Source organism: Aphelocoma coerulescens, chromosome 5, assembly GCF_041296385.1.
Source record: "Aphelocoma coerulescens isolate FSJ_1873_10779 chromosome 5, UR_Acoe_1.0, whole genome shotgun sequence".
Taxonomy (NCBI): domain Eukaryota; kingdom Metazoa; phylum Chordata; class Aves; order Passeriformes; family Corvidae; genus Aphelocoma; species Aphelocoma coerulescens.
In genome coordinates, this window is record NC_091019.1 from 34,531,216 (window position 1) to 34,549,376 (window position 18,161).

At 36.4% G+C, this 18,161-nt stretch overlaps 1 protein-coding gene across 9 annotated transcripts in view; it reads right to left on the bottom strand.

Moving 5' to 3' along the window:
• GPHN (gephyrin) overlaps window positions 1-18,161 on the bottom strand; it is a 280,057-nt gene that overhangs the window by 132,182 nt on the left and 129,714 nt on the right. For all 9 annotated transcript variants that reach the window (XM_069017668.1, XM_069017667.1, XM_069017665.1 and 6 more), the window contains one exon: window positions 1,814-1,906. In XM_069017668.1, the coding sequence (XP_068873769.1) occupies window positions 1,814-1,906 (93 nt within the window). The remainder of the gene's footprint in view (window positions 1-1,813; window positions 1,907-18,161) is intronic.

Below are 18,161 nucleotides of genomic sequence, written 5' to 3' on the forward strand. Positions count from 1 at the left end.
ATCTCCACTGTGATTCAAGTTAATCCAACTTAACTAAGTGAAAAACGAGTAAATACTCTCCTATAAAAGTTCTTTTGAAATATGGGAATAATTTGACATTCAGAACACTTGTTTCTGTTATGATCAGTCCAAGTCTTGCATATCTATTACGTTTAAAAAACATGCAATTTTTCTTCAGTACAAGTTATTAATGAGTTTTATATCGATGTGTTTTTATTATATAGAGAAACATTAACAACTCAGATAACTTTCAAAATGCCTTACTCAACAAAACTGATGAATAAAATCATCCCAGCCTGTCTTAATTAGTTTGAGTAACAGCAATGCAGTGTAAAGAAAATACTAGGTGTTTATGTGCAAAGTTCTCATTTGTTTATTTCTTGTCCCAAATGCTGCTTGAGAATCTGTGGCTAATTTTTAGCACTGGCTGCAATGCTTTGTCTGGCACTGCTGCCTAGGCTTGACCCTGCACAAAGGAAAACTGAAGCAGAAATTCATCCCTCCTTCTACACAGTCCTGGTAATGCAACCTTCAAAAGCTTTACGTTAGTTTGCAAGCAAGAGACAAATTTAACCAACTCACTTTTCAGTTGTGGTGGCTTTGTAATAGCACAGTGAAGTGGTGGCACAGTGAATAATCCACAAAATCAGTTTCACTAGGTACCACAATGTGTTCATCTTAACATTGTTCCTGTTTCCGGATACACAGAAAACCCCCAGGTTTTAGTTACTCAAGGTTTCTAGTATATAATCTAAAACCATCAGAAGTAATGAACAGGAGCATTTTGTTTACATGTTTCTTTAGTTACACAAATGTTTTACAATAAATTTTAAACTGTTTTTAGATTTGTAATGGAAAAAAAAATTTGAACTGCACCATGTGACAGGACACATTTGTAAGTAAAAAGCATTGTAGATATGCTATAAAGAACTCAAATCAACTTGAGGGTCTAAGCAATTGAAAACTTACGTTAAGTACTTAAGAGAAATCTAGTTATATTAAATTATGCAAATAAACACAATTCACTCAATCTTAATTCTGCCCTTTAGTGTACATAATCAAACCAAATAACGTATGGGATTTAAAAAGTTCATATTAATCTAATTTGGAACCATAAATACCAAAATACTTCAACAACAATCACACAGTAATTTCAAATGACAACTCATGGCCATGAGGTCATTAGGTTAAGTTTCATACACCCCCCCCCTTACTTTAGCTCCATATAAGTGGAATGTAAGCAAATTTCCTGAGCAACATTTACTGGTGCAGGTTACATCCTCCTTACATCCTCCTCTGTGCCTGTTTAGATTTTTTTGCCAAGCAGATCCATAGAACCTTTGCATAGAATTTTTCCCCCCTGCTATCTGCCTCACACTCTTACCTATAATGCAGTAGTTGTCAATGCAGTATTCTGCAAGGGAGAATTAAAGGATCTCCCTTATCCCACTTTTCCTTGTATAAGACACAACAAAAGCCACACAAGATTTTGCTTAGCACTGCTGTGCTGCAGTGCTAAGGGAAATTACGCCTAAAAGCCATTAGAATTTTGTTTTGTAAGGGGACTGGAAAAACATTATACTATACCACATTTTAGTTTGAAAATCATTTTGGGTCAGAACCCAAGGTCAGAGACATTTTCTTGTGCTATATTTTCTATTACTTTTTTCTGCTTCCAAGTTGTGTATCACTTGACCAGTCCACAGATACTGCAAAGTAAAGTTACAGAGGAAATAAAAAAATCACCCCCCTCCTCCAGACTCATGCAGTTCTACACCAAAGGGCAGATTCTTCTATTCCAGGACTATCTCACCTCTGGAGTGACATCTCGCGGTGCAAACCCTGTTCCTCCAGTTGTTAAAATCAAATTAAGTTCCTTTTCATCGCACCAATCTATGAGTGTCTCCTGAAAGAGAACATGAATCCTGTCAGATTTAGCAAGAAATGGTTATCTCAGATAATACCTGAAGACTTGATATGTCTTAAAAACACAGACACACACAATACATACAGGGAATTATAAATCACTCATGGCTTTTTATACACAGATTTTAAGCCACTATTTATAACCAAGATAAGACAGAATAATGCAAGTATTCACACTATATTATTTTGCATATGGAAACTGAAATTCAGTTCTCCATCTCTTGACCTGAAATGGAAAACAAGAATTCACAGTTATTAATTTCTACCACTGTTTATTTTGATATATAAATATAATATTCTTTGATACATGTTAATAGAGTATGTACATTTAATTCAGATTACATTATTGATTCTTGTTACAGTAACTTTGGTTTCCATGCTGCACTTTTTAACAGCCTGAAAAAAGCATGAACCGTGTATCTGCAAGCTTAACTACCAAAAGATGCAATAATGCACTAAATGCAGCAGGTGATGATCTATAATCATCGTTCCTACATTCCCCCAGTGTCTCAATAGGAGTGTGTATGCCCATTCCAAAGATGGACTAAGAAATCTGTTATGTAAATTCAATGACTTACAAAACTGGATAACTCATGATACTAGAGAAGTGTTTAATTTGACTTGCATTCATTTTACAAATGACTTTTTAAACTAGTTTTAATGATAAAAATTTGACATAGCAGAAAATTTATTTAATCTCAATGTGATTGCATCTCTTTGTGGGCCAGCACAGGAGGAGCATGTCTGCTTACAGGGCAAAATTACCTCTGTTACCTTAAGTACACTCATTACACAGTAAAGTATCCATCTGCACAGATCATATCAGTTATAGAGACAGCTATCCATATTCTAGCAAAGAAACAACATTCTTTGAAAATGTTTAGGGCACATTTAAGTTTTGGGAGTATTATATTGGGAAGGAAGGAATAGTTTTGGAGATTGTTGGCTTAAAGCTTATTATTTATCACAAAATTAGCTCTGAGAAATATACTGATTTTAAAAGCTTAAAATAAAACTGTCTGGAACCTTTGAAAAAGTACAACCAATTTAGATTAATCCTCAGCTGTATTTTCTGCAGGCTTAGTACTGCTATGCAACTTCCATTTAATAGAAGGATCATATACAGACACTTAAAAATTGCAGCTAGAATAAACCTGTGTCTGACTGCAAGCCCCATCATGCAAATACATCCAAGGATTACTTGAAGAAGTGGCCGAGCCAAAGGTTCTGTCTTTATTTCTCCTTTCTTTACTCATTCCTTCCACTTTCTCTTTTGCATTCTCTTTTGCCTTTATTAAAATCACATTCATCTTTTTACTCTACCCCTTTGCAGAATAACTCTCTAATTAACTGGGCTGTAAGTGAACATACCAAAACTTTGTTATATGAACATTTCAAAGAAGCTTGAGCAAGGAACAAGGATAATGCTTCAAATCCATACATAAAAGAACTACTAAGCCTGGCTTTTGAGATATATTTTGAAAAAATGTGAATTATGGTAGTAAAAAGGATTTTAGGTCTTAAAATTGTTTGCTTTAATAACATAGTTATGCATCGGGAAATTTATTTCAAACAGGTGGCATCTTCTCTATAATCTAGAAATGTATTTGTCATGACTTAAACAGGTACAAATTTCAGTGAACACTTCAGAGAAGTTCAGTGTTTGGCAAAGTTAGACCTTAATAATTGCATTTATTTTAAGAATTAATACAGTCAGGAAAAAAAACTTCCTACATAAAGCAGGAGGGATAGATTTTGGGGGTTTGGGTTGGTTTTTAAAAGCAGAATTTATCTTTAGATAAAGTAAAACCTGCCAAACTCCTTTTAACGAGAAAATAGATCTTTCTGCTGTTCTCATTTTGCTACAGTTCAGTAATACTCCCGTTAATAAGGGGAAAAAGAGTCATGTGCCATCCCACAAAAAGCTAAAGAAATCAGTATCCTAACTCTTCAAATAAACTGAGCAATGATTAAGTGCCTATTCCTGCTACTCCATCAGTGTACCTAGGCAGACTCCTAGGTAGAATATGCCATGAAGTTCTACTTATAGTAAAGAAACTTAAAGGCTTTCAGGAAGAAGACCTTTAACTATGAGGCAGTAAGTTTGGGTTTCACTGTATTTTAGAAGTGCAAATTTATCACTTAGATGTTTTAAAACTATGGAAAAATACCTGAGGCTTATATTCAGCTTATTTATTTTCTCTCTAACCCACAGAACTGTGTCCCACAAAATACTCTCATTGATGTGGTAAGTATCTAAAAAAGGAAGCCCCACACTGATCAGTTGTGAACAAATTATGGACTCAGATCAGGTAGATTCTGTACTGGCTTTGCAGGGAACTGAATTTTCTGTGTCTTCAAATGAAGACTTTCCTAGGCAAGCAACCTAATACTTGGCTTTACTGATGCTATTACAAGTAAAATTATTATGTAACATTTCAACCAAAGAAAATTTCATTTAATAATTTTTATGCATATTTCTCCTCTTCTATTGTTTCACTGATGATAAGCTTTCAAGAGAAAATGACTAGGTCAACAGATTATGTAAAGCACTGTTGTTTCATTCAAGCCAATGGAATGATGCTGATGGACACAAAATACAGTAGCTGGCTGTGAAAACAGTACTGTAAAATTACCACCAAATTTTAAAAAGCCACAACAAAGCCACAGAACACCAGGGGGAAAAAAACCCCAACCAATAAATAGCTTAATATTTTTAACAATTAGTATCCTAAATTAGGCTTTATCAGTTATTTTCCAGTGTCAAGGTAGACAAGAAGAAATGAAGTCATTACAGTAGACAGCTCCTCCTCAAATAATTTTATTTCAAAAGGACACAACCTTTTCAGATTTTACCGAAGTCCTAGAATAACTGCATTCATTATGTCTTTCTGCTGCACAGAAATAAGATCTCAGCCTAGTTGTCTCCTTAAGTTTAGATTACATCTAGTGCTCTGTCCTCTTTACCTAAGTCTTTGTATTTTCTCTTTTAAATACATTTGAATTTCTCTCATTTACATGAGTAAGAAATCCTTAGGTCTAACAAACAATCTACTTCCATCTCTTGCTCCAAAGAGCTCTTGCTTCTGTCAGCTCCCACTCTGCTGCAGCCTGGAACTACTCATTGGACTTCCTATGCACTGCCCAATTTTGAAAATACTTCAATTATCACACTACTCATCAAAAGCTTTGTTTATGATCTGTTTGAATTTTCTCATGACCAGTGTTAATTTCACCAGTGCAGAAATATCTTGCCCCATTTTTTCTCTGAGTTCTTAGTCTTCTACATGTAAATTTATTGATTTAAAGACTGATAAAGATCATTACCTCATGGAAGAAATGCCTACAGTGCAGTGCAGACACCCTCTGGTTACGGCAGGTACATGCTTGCAAATTCATAAAGGCACCACCACATTAAGATACACTAAATCTAAAAGCTGTGCAGATGCATTTTTGTGGCACCACACCTAAGATAGTGCTACCTGGCATTTCAGTCAGTGAATGGCTTGAACACTCACAGACATACTTCCCTCTGTGGACGTAACTTAAGCATCTCTGTGTCCAAAATGAAAAACTGCCATTAGTCTAAGCTGCAACGAGCAAGCCACAAAATTTTGGTCATTTCCTTCTGTATTTAAAATTAATTCTAGGACTCAGGCTCTTCCCCACACAACCCTGCCTTGACCTAGAGGGTTCAAGAGAGAGAAAATACATCATGCTTTTATTTGGTAGGGTTTTCAAGCAAGTCTTCATGATTATCATAAAGTGTTGCTGTATTTCTAGTAACTCTTCCTTACTAATTATTTCAGTGGGATAATGCCCCATCATGATACATAGGAAACCTGATCACAGAATACACAATGACAGTGGATAGGAAAGTGGGCTGTTTTGCACCTCCATTAATGTACCATCCTTTAATCTCTAAGTGAACCAGAAAAACAAATAGGGATTCCTTCCTGGAACAAAAGGAACAGTGCCCTGATCTTTGGAGATAACTGAGGTTTGTGGATTACTTATTTTAGCCAGAACTTTAAGCTTGAGACAGGTTGCAAGTCTCCTCCAGTCCTCTTACCACTACTGTATGGTGATTTTCCACATAGATATTGAGACTGTGACTCTTACCTGGAGCAGAACTACTACAAAGAACAAAAAGATGGTCGTTGTGGATCAGACTAAATGCCTACACAGAAGAGCTGAAGTCCTGATGACTTTTCCTTTTCTATGATGCCACAGTCTATGGCATATGTCTTGCCTTTTTTTTATTGTCCTATTTTTACCATCACTGCTATGAGAGTGTGATAACACTCCCACGTGTTTATGTTTCCAAAATTACTAGAATACATTCCTTCAAGTCAATATTCTGGTGCTTAACACTTAGATTAACATGTATACCTTTTTCTTATCAATACATATTTTACTTAACAATACAGATATTGCAGAAGTAATTCTCAATACACATACATATTTTCATATACCTTAGCCACTAGAACATGACATGTACACTGCTATAGTTTAAAACATCCAGAAAGAACAGGGAAATGCTAAAAACAATATAAACAGGGCAGGTTTTCATAGTGAATCCATACAGAATTCCTTCATTCTATATTCAGTGAAACTAATTCTACAATTCTTAATTCTATAGTCAACAAAGATATTTGGCATCTTGGCACATGCTAGATTTTTCCAGCACAGTGCAATTGTGAAGCTATTTCACCTTATATGCATCACTAATCACACATTAAGTAAAATATATAAAAATTTTATCTAAACTGCTGAACAAATTTAAATGTTAAATATGAAATTTAATTATGAAACAATATATACTTATTTATACTGGACTTTGAAGTGGAGATAAACTAGTATAAGCTGGTTTACAGATGTGCAAACTATCCAGAAGTATTCTCAAAACAGATTCATGTGACTTAAAAGATTACGGTGGCTTCCAGGACAAACTACTGATAGTGTTCAGACATGCAGAAATCTGTGTTCTCCAGAACAGAACTCAAAAAGAAAAGCTTTGTAAAATTATGCAAATTCTGTATTTACAAGTAAATCCTGTTTACTCTAGGAAAATACATTTTTAAGTGCAAGGAGAAACAGAACAATATGTTCTTAAAAGTATAATGATAACTTTCCTTAGCAACCCAAGTTAAATAAAAAAATCATATATATACATAAAGCCATAATAAATACCAATTTACTTTTATTTCACACCTTTTGTGTACAAGATATATTTCATGTATGATGATTTAACATCATCAAAATAAATGATGACAATATGGAAAAGCAGATCAAAAAAGAGAAAGTCTTCCTAGTCACAGATTTGCTACAAAAATTGGATGTAGTTTCGACCGCTGTGTTTCAGGAATATAGGAATTAGGACATTAAGATCTCATAACAACCTTTACATAGTCATGTAGCTTGAACTACTCTAAACCCCAGCTCACTAAAGATTAAGCCTGATTCTATGACATGAGAGAGCATACAGAACGGAATGAATCAGAAATTCATGTCACAGCACACAAAGCAGGAGAAAAGAAGAACGAAAGGCAAAAGGAACCCATTTGCTCCTCATTGTTGTATTCTTCAGGAGTTTGAGTCTTCTCCATTCAGTGGACCATGACTTGTGTATTAATTTAGAAAGGGAAATCATGTACTGGGACCATGCAAGAACATGAATACCGGTAAAGAAAGGCAAGGACGGAAAAGCAGAGTTCAACACCACGTTTGAAAAGGAGGGAAGGTCTTAGAAATGTTAATGTATTCTTGGAATTAATTTCATATTTTTTTGCCCTACTTCTTGTGAAGGTTTTATTTCTTATGCTCACAATCCTTTACTTATTGTTCAAAATGTGAAATGTGGAGACCTGAGGATATTCATGTGTAGAGCAATAACTTTCCAAATAATCAATTGCAAAATAATTTAAGAATTTCAGAAAATTAAACATTAAAACACCATGAAAACATGCTTGATGCTTTCTGTTGCCTCCATTCCTTTTTTCCTCCCCCCACCGGCAGAAGGCAGAAAGTAAGAGAAATGTTAGGATTATGTTCAGTGTAATCACTGCAGTCAAGAGACTTGGATGAAATGCAAGTATGTATCTCACTGTGTCTAAATAAGTAAGTAGTCTTTCAAAGATTCTACAGATAAATTTGCAGTTTCCAGCATCAGTCATGCTGCAGTTGTTTTTTTTAAATACTAAGCTAATGTATAAAAAGATGTCATAAAAATTTAACTGTTTTATTGAAATGCAAAACTAAAGGAGGAAAGCAATAAAAATGTACTTTATAAATGGCTTACTTTTTAAATGGAAATTTAATTACAGGCATTTTCCATTTAAAGTAAATTGCAGCTATCAAATGTTTCAAGGTTCAACATACCTATGCAGTCTCTAACATAACCTTTTTAAAAAAGTACTTAATGTCTTCTAAAACCTACTATTCATGATAATTAGCCCTAAAACAGAGGAAAAAAAAATGTAGGCACTGAAGTGCAATCATCAACAGAGTTCATCTATGCAAACGAGTAAGGGAAGTCTATCAGAGAGATGTGCAAACATTGAAGTGTTTGGTCAAACCATCATGACTGGAAGTGCCAACTTTTAAGGGCTGAGACTGGCGAAAGAATTTCTAATTATTTTGATGGAAAGATGTAAAAACTGTAGAGGCCACATACAAGGTTGACTTGACAAAATTAATAAAAGTGGAGTTTTAAATGCTCTCTGTTGAGTTCTTCTCAGAAAAACAAAGGAAAGATTCTTATTTCAAGCTACCTACCTTGACATACTAGTCTTAGTATAATCAAGAAAGATAGTGAATTTATTGTATGACTTAATAAATTGCATTAAAAACTACAAGTAGATCTAGGTCAGAACAAACTACACACCTACATGACACAAAGGCACAAGACCCTTTTCCTTCTGTACAAAAATCTGTTCCCATCTAATGTTAGTGCCACTGGTATCTTCCTAGAGTCATGCTAAGGTTTCTCATGTGAAAGGATTGGGTACTTAGCATAACAGTTTTCTTCAGATGCTTGAAGGAAGAGATGGAACTTAGACCAGAATTAGATACTTTCCAAATGTGTCTGTGTCTAGAAAGAACTGTACTGTTGACTCTGTATTTGGCAGATATATACGTAAGTATGAGCCCATGTGTGTATGTGCTCATTTTTATCTAATAAAAATGTATTAGCAAAAGCACCCCAGTTCAATGTGTCGCATTTCTGCTATGCATAAAAGGCATCTCTCTAAAATATAATATTTGCTCACTAAAATAAATATTACAGAGTTACAAAAATTCTGTTTTTCTTAGGAATTGAAAACAATCAAAAATTTAAGAAAGATATAATGCCTCCTTGCCAGTATCACTTTTCCTAGTAAGAATCTTGAGATCTAATATATATTTCTTTGATTATTCCTTCAACAATACAAGTTAAATAGCAACTGGAATGAAAGGGGGAAAAAAAGCATAAAAGCAAGTGAATTAATCCAATACTATTCACTAACAACAGATAAACAGAAACTTTCTCTCTTCATCTTTTAAATTTTTAAATTCTAAAATTAAAACAGCACTTCAGAGACCTGTTATCACAAGAATAAATGCTTGGTTTTGGAGCCATAAACTTCAGATTATTTGGCACAACAAGATGGCTTTTTCTACATTTTCTTCCCCTTCGCATATATTAAGTCTTCATCTAAGGTTGCTTAGAAAACTGTCTACTTTGGGTTTTCTTCTAAGAATGTGAAAGGCAGCTTGATATTACACAAAAGTCAGTAACTTTCTAAAACTAGAGCTCTTAATAATATTTTATCTATGTGTACCAATATCTACAGCACATGTATCTCATGCACCACAGATCAGAAGTTTCACCAAAGTTTGTAGGCTGTAACTAAGCCCAGATGAACTACATCTTAATCTTACAGAAATGGCAGTGACAAAAAACCAACTGTAAATTTCTTTGAGCTGCCAAGGCAACATTAACTGCTACAACCCTAAGAAACTGGTAAGAGCACATCCACATTATTTGCAAAGGTGATAGGTCTCAGAGAACTCCCAGTACAAACACCTCAGAATCATATTTCTGTAATAGCCTTCAACTCATCTAACCTGCATTTTTTAGAAACTATACTTGAAAATAACCACTTGCAGAATTTGCACGTGCATATTTGCATGCAGGGACAAGTACATCTCCAGTTTAAGACAGGTCATACCCCACGTCTATCTTTTAAATTGGCAGGAAGTGTAGTGAATTTAAAAATTACTACAAGGCTTCTATGATTAAAGGAAAAAAACCACACGAGGAAATCAGCTGTGGAAAAAATGTTTAAACTCAAATGTTTGCTTTCCTGCAACTGAGCAGTTTTAAAGATCAATATACTAGTAAAAATATAACTGATTCTTACAGAATCCAGTTCCATTTCTAGCCTAATTTTCTAATAGTGAATGCAATCTTACATGTTAGTTTGCACACTTAGCTACAATTGTGTAAGATATAATTTCCTTTTATTTTTTAAATTATGTTACAACTTGTACGATCTCAATTTTTGCGTAACTCTCAATGGAAATGACAAATTCAACAGAATGAAAATATTCAAACATCTAAATAAGGTTAGGAGAGGGGGGAAAGACAAGAGATGAAACCATTAGAGAGACAGGGAGCTACTTAGTGTAATGCAGTTTGCGGTATAAATTTCCCCCCGTGTATTTTTCATGCATATCATCCATAGAGTCAATGAAATGTAATTGGTTTTAAAAATAAAATCTACTGCTTTACCTGTGAGAAGAAAGAAAATTTACCTACCAATGAACAGCTGCAGTACTTTGAGACACTTAGTCCATACATATACTCTAAGAGTGGGTGGGCTTGTGGCCTGCCCTGGAGTGTCCCGGGAGGGGCACTCCCACTCCTCCCCTCTTCCTGCTTGAGGCATTGACACACAGGGCAGAGTGCATCCGCCACCACTGCAGTTCCTCTTAAATGCACAATCAAACCTGAAAGAGATTCAGAAAGAGGGGAAAAGCAGATAGGAGACTAATGTACATGCAGACTATACCTCTCAAAGAACACCAGTTACTGAGGAGTAACCTTTCTTCTTTGAGTCTGCATGTACATTCCCGCAACGACTCACTCTGATCAGTGACCTTTGCCTTTTCCCATCCAGGAGAAGGCCTGAGGATGCCCACAAACAACTGCAGCATCACTCCACTGAAGGCTGAAACAGCCCTGGATACTATTAGACTAAGACAATGCTGGGTGAAAGCAAAGAGAGAACTCCAGGTGACCTTACAGCACATGTCTAAAAGCCATACAGTACAGATACTAAGTTTGTCCAGAGATCTAACAGAATTTGGTTTGGCCATGTGAAGTTCGAGTCCACTCAGAGATAGAAAGCCATCTGAACAATCATTGTGTGAAGTCAGCCAAACTTTTTTTGAGACTCCCATAGTGCAACAAGGAAAGAAACCATCTAGAAACCTTGGACCTTTGAAGAGAAATTATAAAGGCCTTATGAAATCAAAAATGTAAAGTATAAAATTCAATCAAAGAAGCATGAGATCCAGAAATGAGTAATGAAGGACTAATTTTCTTGCTACTCTGGAACTTCAGCACCATTTCAAGAAGGACTCCTGGATGACTGAAGAACAGATACTCTGCCCATATACAGGTAGTATATAAAATAGCAGCTGTAAAGATGCATATACTTCACTTGCTGGCTGAGAAAACTGTCTCCAAATGTACCACTTTCACAGACACAAGCAGGAGTCTTCCTTACAAGAAGGAGTAAGCAGAAGTAAGAATTTAAGAGCTCAAAAGGGGAGAAGCAACCATTGTAATACAGTGGTTTTCTACTGCATGAACAGTGGGAAACTATCATCAATCATGAACAATTCAATACATCCTGATCAGCAGTTAGGAAGATGTGAGTTATGAAATGTGTGAAAATCAGTGTACTCAATCACAGAGAGCAACCTGGCACCCTCACCAAAGTATAGAGAGAAATCAAAGGAACTACACATAACAAATATTCAGAGAGCTGAGATCAAAGCAGCAACAAACATGTCATACAGACAATATCATTTTCTCATAGAGTATGCATGTCTAGATTATACTTTCATGCTACTGGCTATCATTACTCTGGATAGTAGCAAAAACTGACTACCCTAGAGATAGATTAATGTTTTGGTTTGAGAGTCCTAAGATTACCACAAACTGAAGAAGAGAGAGGGAAGAGCTAAAATGCAATGTCTATGAAGACTACAAAAGAAGTTTCTCACATAGATGCTTATGACTACATCCCCCATCAGAACATGGTGAAATCACAAAACAAAAAACCCCACAGTTTTGTCTTTACTGAATATTCCTCTTTATGCCTGCCAATTGTGGTAACTTACAATCAATACACCATAAAAGGAGAACCATTTTACAAGCCTAATCCAAGTAAAATTTCTGTATGGCTCTATTAAACCAGGCATCTGAATGACACCCCAAAATAGTGAGTATATTTTAGCACAACCACAGGTAGCATTGCAAAAACCCAACTTCCTTAGGCCCTCTAAATAATCCCCCTAAATGAAATAACAAAGGTCAATTGTATCCTCACAGAAACTTCTTCAGGGAAGTCTAGCTCATCAGATTCTAAAGAATATACTAAAATGAGCCTGGATAGGATCTCACTTATTCTCTCTCTCCATCCAGTTCAGTATTATATTGTCATCCCTGACAGACACCTGTATTCAAAACATACTCTTAAAGATCACTAGATGTTTTACTTTTGTTTTACTTTTACTTTACTTTTACAATCACTGGAAGAGCAGGTGAATAAAATGGGTTAAATGAAAATCCAAGCTTTTGGAGGAAAAGTAGAGATTTGATCCAAAGTATCACATCTAACTTACAAAGGACTGGAAATGGAACCAAAGTCACATTACGGATCACCATCCTCTGTATGCATCAAAAAACATTGTTACCTCAAACAAGTAGGACTGAGAAGAATTACATTAATATTCCAAACTTAACTCTTCTATTTTAAATGGAAGTCTGATAATCAGTGTAGGATAAATACCATTTCCATGTGACCAAACTGGTGGATAAGTGCTGACATAGCTGCTGGATGGATGCTAGGCTCATGAGCTTCCAATAACTCTAATATTCTAGAGTACTGAGAAACAAGGTCCTAACAGATAATATGTTCCTCCTGAGGCGAAACCATTGCCATTTTGTAGCAATGGTCTCCTTCCTACCCAAAATGTTCTGTATGTTTATATAGTCAAATATGTTATTACACTTCAGTGTATGAAAAATGAGGCCTCAATAATGCCTGAGTCTATTAGTCAAAATTATCAATGTGGGGAAAAAAAGTCAGCATGACTATAATAGACTCTCACAAGCTCCTGAATTCCAAGTAGTGATACTGTTCAAGCTAGAATGAAGTGACTGTGGTGACACAGACACTGCTCTTTCTTATGCACAACAGAATAAGGGTATTGGTAGGTAAGCACTGATCTGAAATGCATGGAAATCAGAAGATATCTCCCTACCAACTCTTGCTGTCTAGAGAAGACATATTTTAATTTCTTGATGTTATGATAGATTACTCCCTGGCAAATAATATTATATTACTATTGCCTATTTAAATATGCAGAGAAATTGCTGTTAAGAAGATGCGCCAGCATATTTTGAAGAACCTGAAGATCTGTAACAATTATTTTACTCAAGCACAACAGTTCCACAGATGGAATAATTACATAATGGATGGATTTAGCACCTCCATGCTTGCTTCTACAGTGCACTATGATGGTGCTATTCACTAAAAAAATCACTGTTCTGAGCATCAGTGTATGGATCCAGAACAGCGCTCTGATATTGCCTGGTAGCTTTTATTAGAATCAGAGAATATCCTAAAAATTCTCCTCTTGTTCAATAAAGAAGTCAGCCTAGCTGACATCTCTACATATTTGTAGTGGATCCTCCTACCAGCTTAGAGATTTTAAGATTACCATCTATCACCTATATTAATTCTCTAACATTTGATTACAATGCATAAGACATTTTTTCAGTCAACCAGTGCACATACAGGCCATGTAGCCTTACAACTAAAGCTATGATCTTACTGTGATCTATGATAGAGTCAATTTTAGATGGGAATGACCTTCCAGGTCAAATAATCAATGCAAGATTTAGCTTCCAGAAAATAATAAAGCATCAGTAAAGAAGCTCCCTCATTTAAAATGAAGCAATGTCCTTTAGTTCTCTAAATATAAGGAAGATGTCGACATCTGCTCTGATACATTCTTGTGACAGGGATACACAAACAACAAAGAGAAAGGTATATGCAACAAAAGAAAGAAGATTGGAGTCTTCTGGAACTGATTAGATTGTCTGCACTTCTCCATTATCTGTTGAGTAGGAGTAATCCTGGAGACCCTGAAAATGGTTCTCAAAAGTAGTAAGAAAAGGATAAAAGTCAATTGAGATTCACTGATGGTTATTAATGCAAAACACATGTTGACAGCTGTTGATGGCAACGAAAAATGAGTAACTGCGATCATTACAGAAAAAAAGTTTTTTCCCTATGTGCCCTTGGGAGTTTTTTTTGGTTTTTTAAAATAAAGATAGAGCACAATAGAATGAAAGAATAAAAGAATGAACTAGTAACAGGCTGCCTTGCTGATTAGGTTATTGCTTATTCCTAAGTGAGTGTAAGCATCCAAAGAGCAAAATGTAGTGAAAGAACCTTTTGGCACTTTTAAGACTGAACAGAACTTGTAAGAGTGACTGAATTACTGAACTTGAAAGGCCATTCTCTTCAAAGGAAAGACCTTTTCAGAATTCAGCCCATGCAGAATCTCTCTTATAGGCCCAAAGGATTATAGCTATTACATAATAATGGGTAAAAGCCGTTACCATAGAATTTGATGAGCCATCATCTGCTTCCATTGCAGCTTGCAGAGGTGTCTTAACATTAGCTGATCCCACTGCAATCAAAGATTTCAACTTTTATACTCAGGAGAAAACTGATGCAGAACAATTCATACCAGAAAGACTTCTTTCCCTAAAACCTGAAACTTTTGGGTCATTTATTTTTTGGAACATTTTTTAAAAATGCTCATTTTTTCTTGATACATCCTAACAACAAAATTACTTGGAATCAGGTGGCAATAAAAGCATCCAGAATACTAAAGAGATTTCAAAATCACCTTCCAACTGTTTCTGCAGCTGGTATAAATGAAACTAAAACCTGCCAGGGTACTAAGGTTGTTCAAACATGCCTTTACAGTGTTGGAAATCTCTCAGGCAAAATAATATACAGAATTTCAAACAACCTACAGCACTTTTGAAAAAATTCTTTGTATTCTAATCCCTATCGTTTCTAAGGTCCTAAATCCTTGGAATCCTTTTGTGCTATAAAGAAAGATATGTTATCACTTTGTTATATGATAAAGACTATATATATATAAAAATAAAACATATCTATCTTTCTGAGCCAACTAAAGTGGAGACAACTTTGTAAGAAGTCTTCCTAATTTGATAAAGTTGCTGCAAATGGAGCAAATAGAAGCTTAACAAAGCAGCTGCTTCACGGAAGAGATCTAGCTCAACCCAGTCTCATAATGTTAACAAAGCCACATAGGTTGACTAAGACATAAAGAAAGTTCAAGGAAATACAAGAAAAGAGTTGGAAAGGACGATTCTAAGCAGACTCGCTTGTCATCTCTTGTTTTTGTAAAGATATACACCAAGCTTTACTTATTAAATCATAAAGGAAATACTAATCATTAGTATCAGAATAAGAGAAGCATAGAATGCTTTCCCCTTACAAATGCTTGCAGCGATCATATCGAGTCTCTTGACTGCTGCAGAGATATTCAAGAACCACCTGGACACAATCTTGTGTAAAGGAGGGAGTCTCCAACACCCCTTTGGACAATTTGTTCCAGTGCTCGGTCACCTACACAGTAAAATAGTTCTTCCTCGTGTTCAGGTGGAACTTCCTGTGCATCAGTTTCTGCCCATTGTTTCTTGTCCTACTGCTTGGCATCACCAAGAAGAGCCTGGCGGTTGGTGATGGGACCAAATGCAAAGAAAAATCTAAATGTAAAAAATCATCTAAATATAAAAAATCTAAATGTAAAATATCAAGATGTTGGTATCAAGATGTCAGCGATGAAGAAACACACTGACACAGTGCAATAGCTTCTAGCTCCACAGGTGGTGTTTTTATCTTCCTACTCTCTCTCTCCCATGAGAGCTCCCTTTTATTTAATTTCATTACAGATAAACCACTGCCTTCTGATTGATCCCTAGGGTCTCTTGCTGATTTTGAAACACACAAAACCTGCCTCAAGCATTCCATGCATGTGATTGTTTTCAATCACAATAAGTGACATACTCGTATGGTTGCTTTCCACCCAGATCCACGGAATCCTCAGCAAACACATGAATTAGCGGGGCCTTTAGGGTTAACATTCTCTTGTTGTAATCTTGGTAAGGATGCCAGGTGTTTGGCACTGTTCCCACACAAGGCTCCATCCTCTGACACCCTCCCTTCAGATACTGATAGACATTGATGACATCCCCTTTCAGTCGCCTCCTCTCAAGGCTGAACAGGCCCAGCTCCCTCAGCCTTTCCTTGTAAGAGAGATGTTCCTGTCCCCTCTTCATCTTCATAGCCCTTCACTGGACCTGCTCCAATGTCTGTTACTAAGGAGTGCAGAACTGGACACAGCACTCCAGGTCAGGCCTCACCAGGGCTGAGTAGAAGGACAGGATCACCTCCCTTAACCTGCTGGCCAGGGCCTTCCTAACAAAGCTCAGGATCCCATTGCCCTTCTTGGCCACAAGGGCACTGCTGGCTCATGGACAGTTTGTTGTTCACCAGCACCCCCAGGTCCTTCTCTACAGGGCTGCTTCCCAGCAGGTCAGCCCCCAGTCTGTGCTGGTCCATGGGGTTATTCCTCCCCAGGTGAAGGACCCTGCACTTGGCTTTGTTGGATTTCAGACAGTTCTTCTCTGCCCATCTCTCCACTCCCCTGAGGTCCTTCTGAAGGGCTGCACAGGTCTAGGGAATATCAGCCACTCCTCCCAGATTTGTGTCCTCAGTGAACTTGAGAGGAGGCATCTGCACTTTCATCCAAGTAATTGATGAGTAAGTTAATGAATACTGAGCCTAATATTGAACCTCAGAAGACTCCACTATGACAGCCCTCCAACCAGATCGTGTGTCACTGATCAGAACCCTCCTTGCTAAAGTATGAGTAATTTCTAGAGGTAATTTCCAGAACTCATAGAAAGCCCTCTGGACTAGAAGTACTTGTTTGTTATTTTAAAGATTTAAGAAGACACACATGGTAACCTTTACCAGAATCCAGAGTTATTTATATAGTTCAAAGAGTTGTGTAAGAAATAATGAATCTTTTCAACTGTGTATCACCTGCTTTATATTCCATTATTCTAACATATGGTCTGTTACATGAAAATGTTTATGTAAGTCGTTTTTGGTTATTTAATTACAAAACTTACCTTTCTGGACAAGTTCAAATCACATTACAGTCAACTGCTCAATGCAACTTAGAATAAAGGCTTCATCTCAATTATTAAAAATAGCATATTGCCCCTTTCAAAGAGTTGTATCATCTCCCACACATCCTACTTTGAGGATTATGATGCATGCAGTATATGTTATCTGTGGACTACTGCTTTCCCTTGAAGAGACAATTAGTCTCTTTAGTGTTGGAGAGTGATGAAGAGCCTACACAGGCAGCAGTCATTCAGGCAGTATTTTCAGAAAGAGAGAGTAGGTGGCATTAGTGGATGAAGGAGATATGCAATACATTTCATCTGTGAGCAACAACTGGGCAACACCCTCTGGAAATCAAGGACCACACAGTGTTATGTTTATAATGTTTCTAATATTGTAGTGCTCCTGACCACGAGGCCATTGTACATCAAGGAGTTAGCAATCCACATAACAGTTCCCTTGAAGTTCCCACAGAAGGCTGCCCTGTGCTCTTATGTCCAGCACGGTTTTCAGGAATGTATCATGCTGCACAAACCCCTTTGGCCAAAGGACAGAGTCATCCCCCTCATTGTAAGGGAGGAGTCTGTAGGCAGCTCTGATTCAGTACTGGCGATTACATCTCCAGCATGGCTTTCCTTTATCTGAAAGAGTAGCAAGAATTTCCCATGAGTGGAGAAATCCATCCACAGATTGATTCGATGCTGCATGAACACA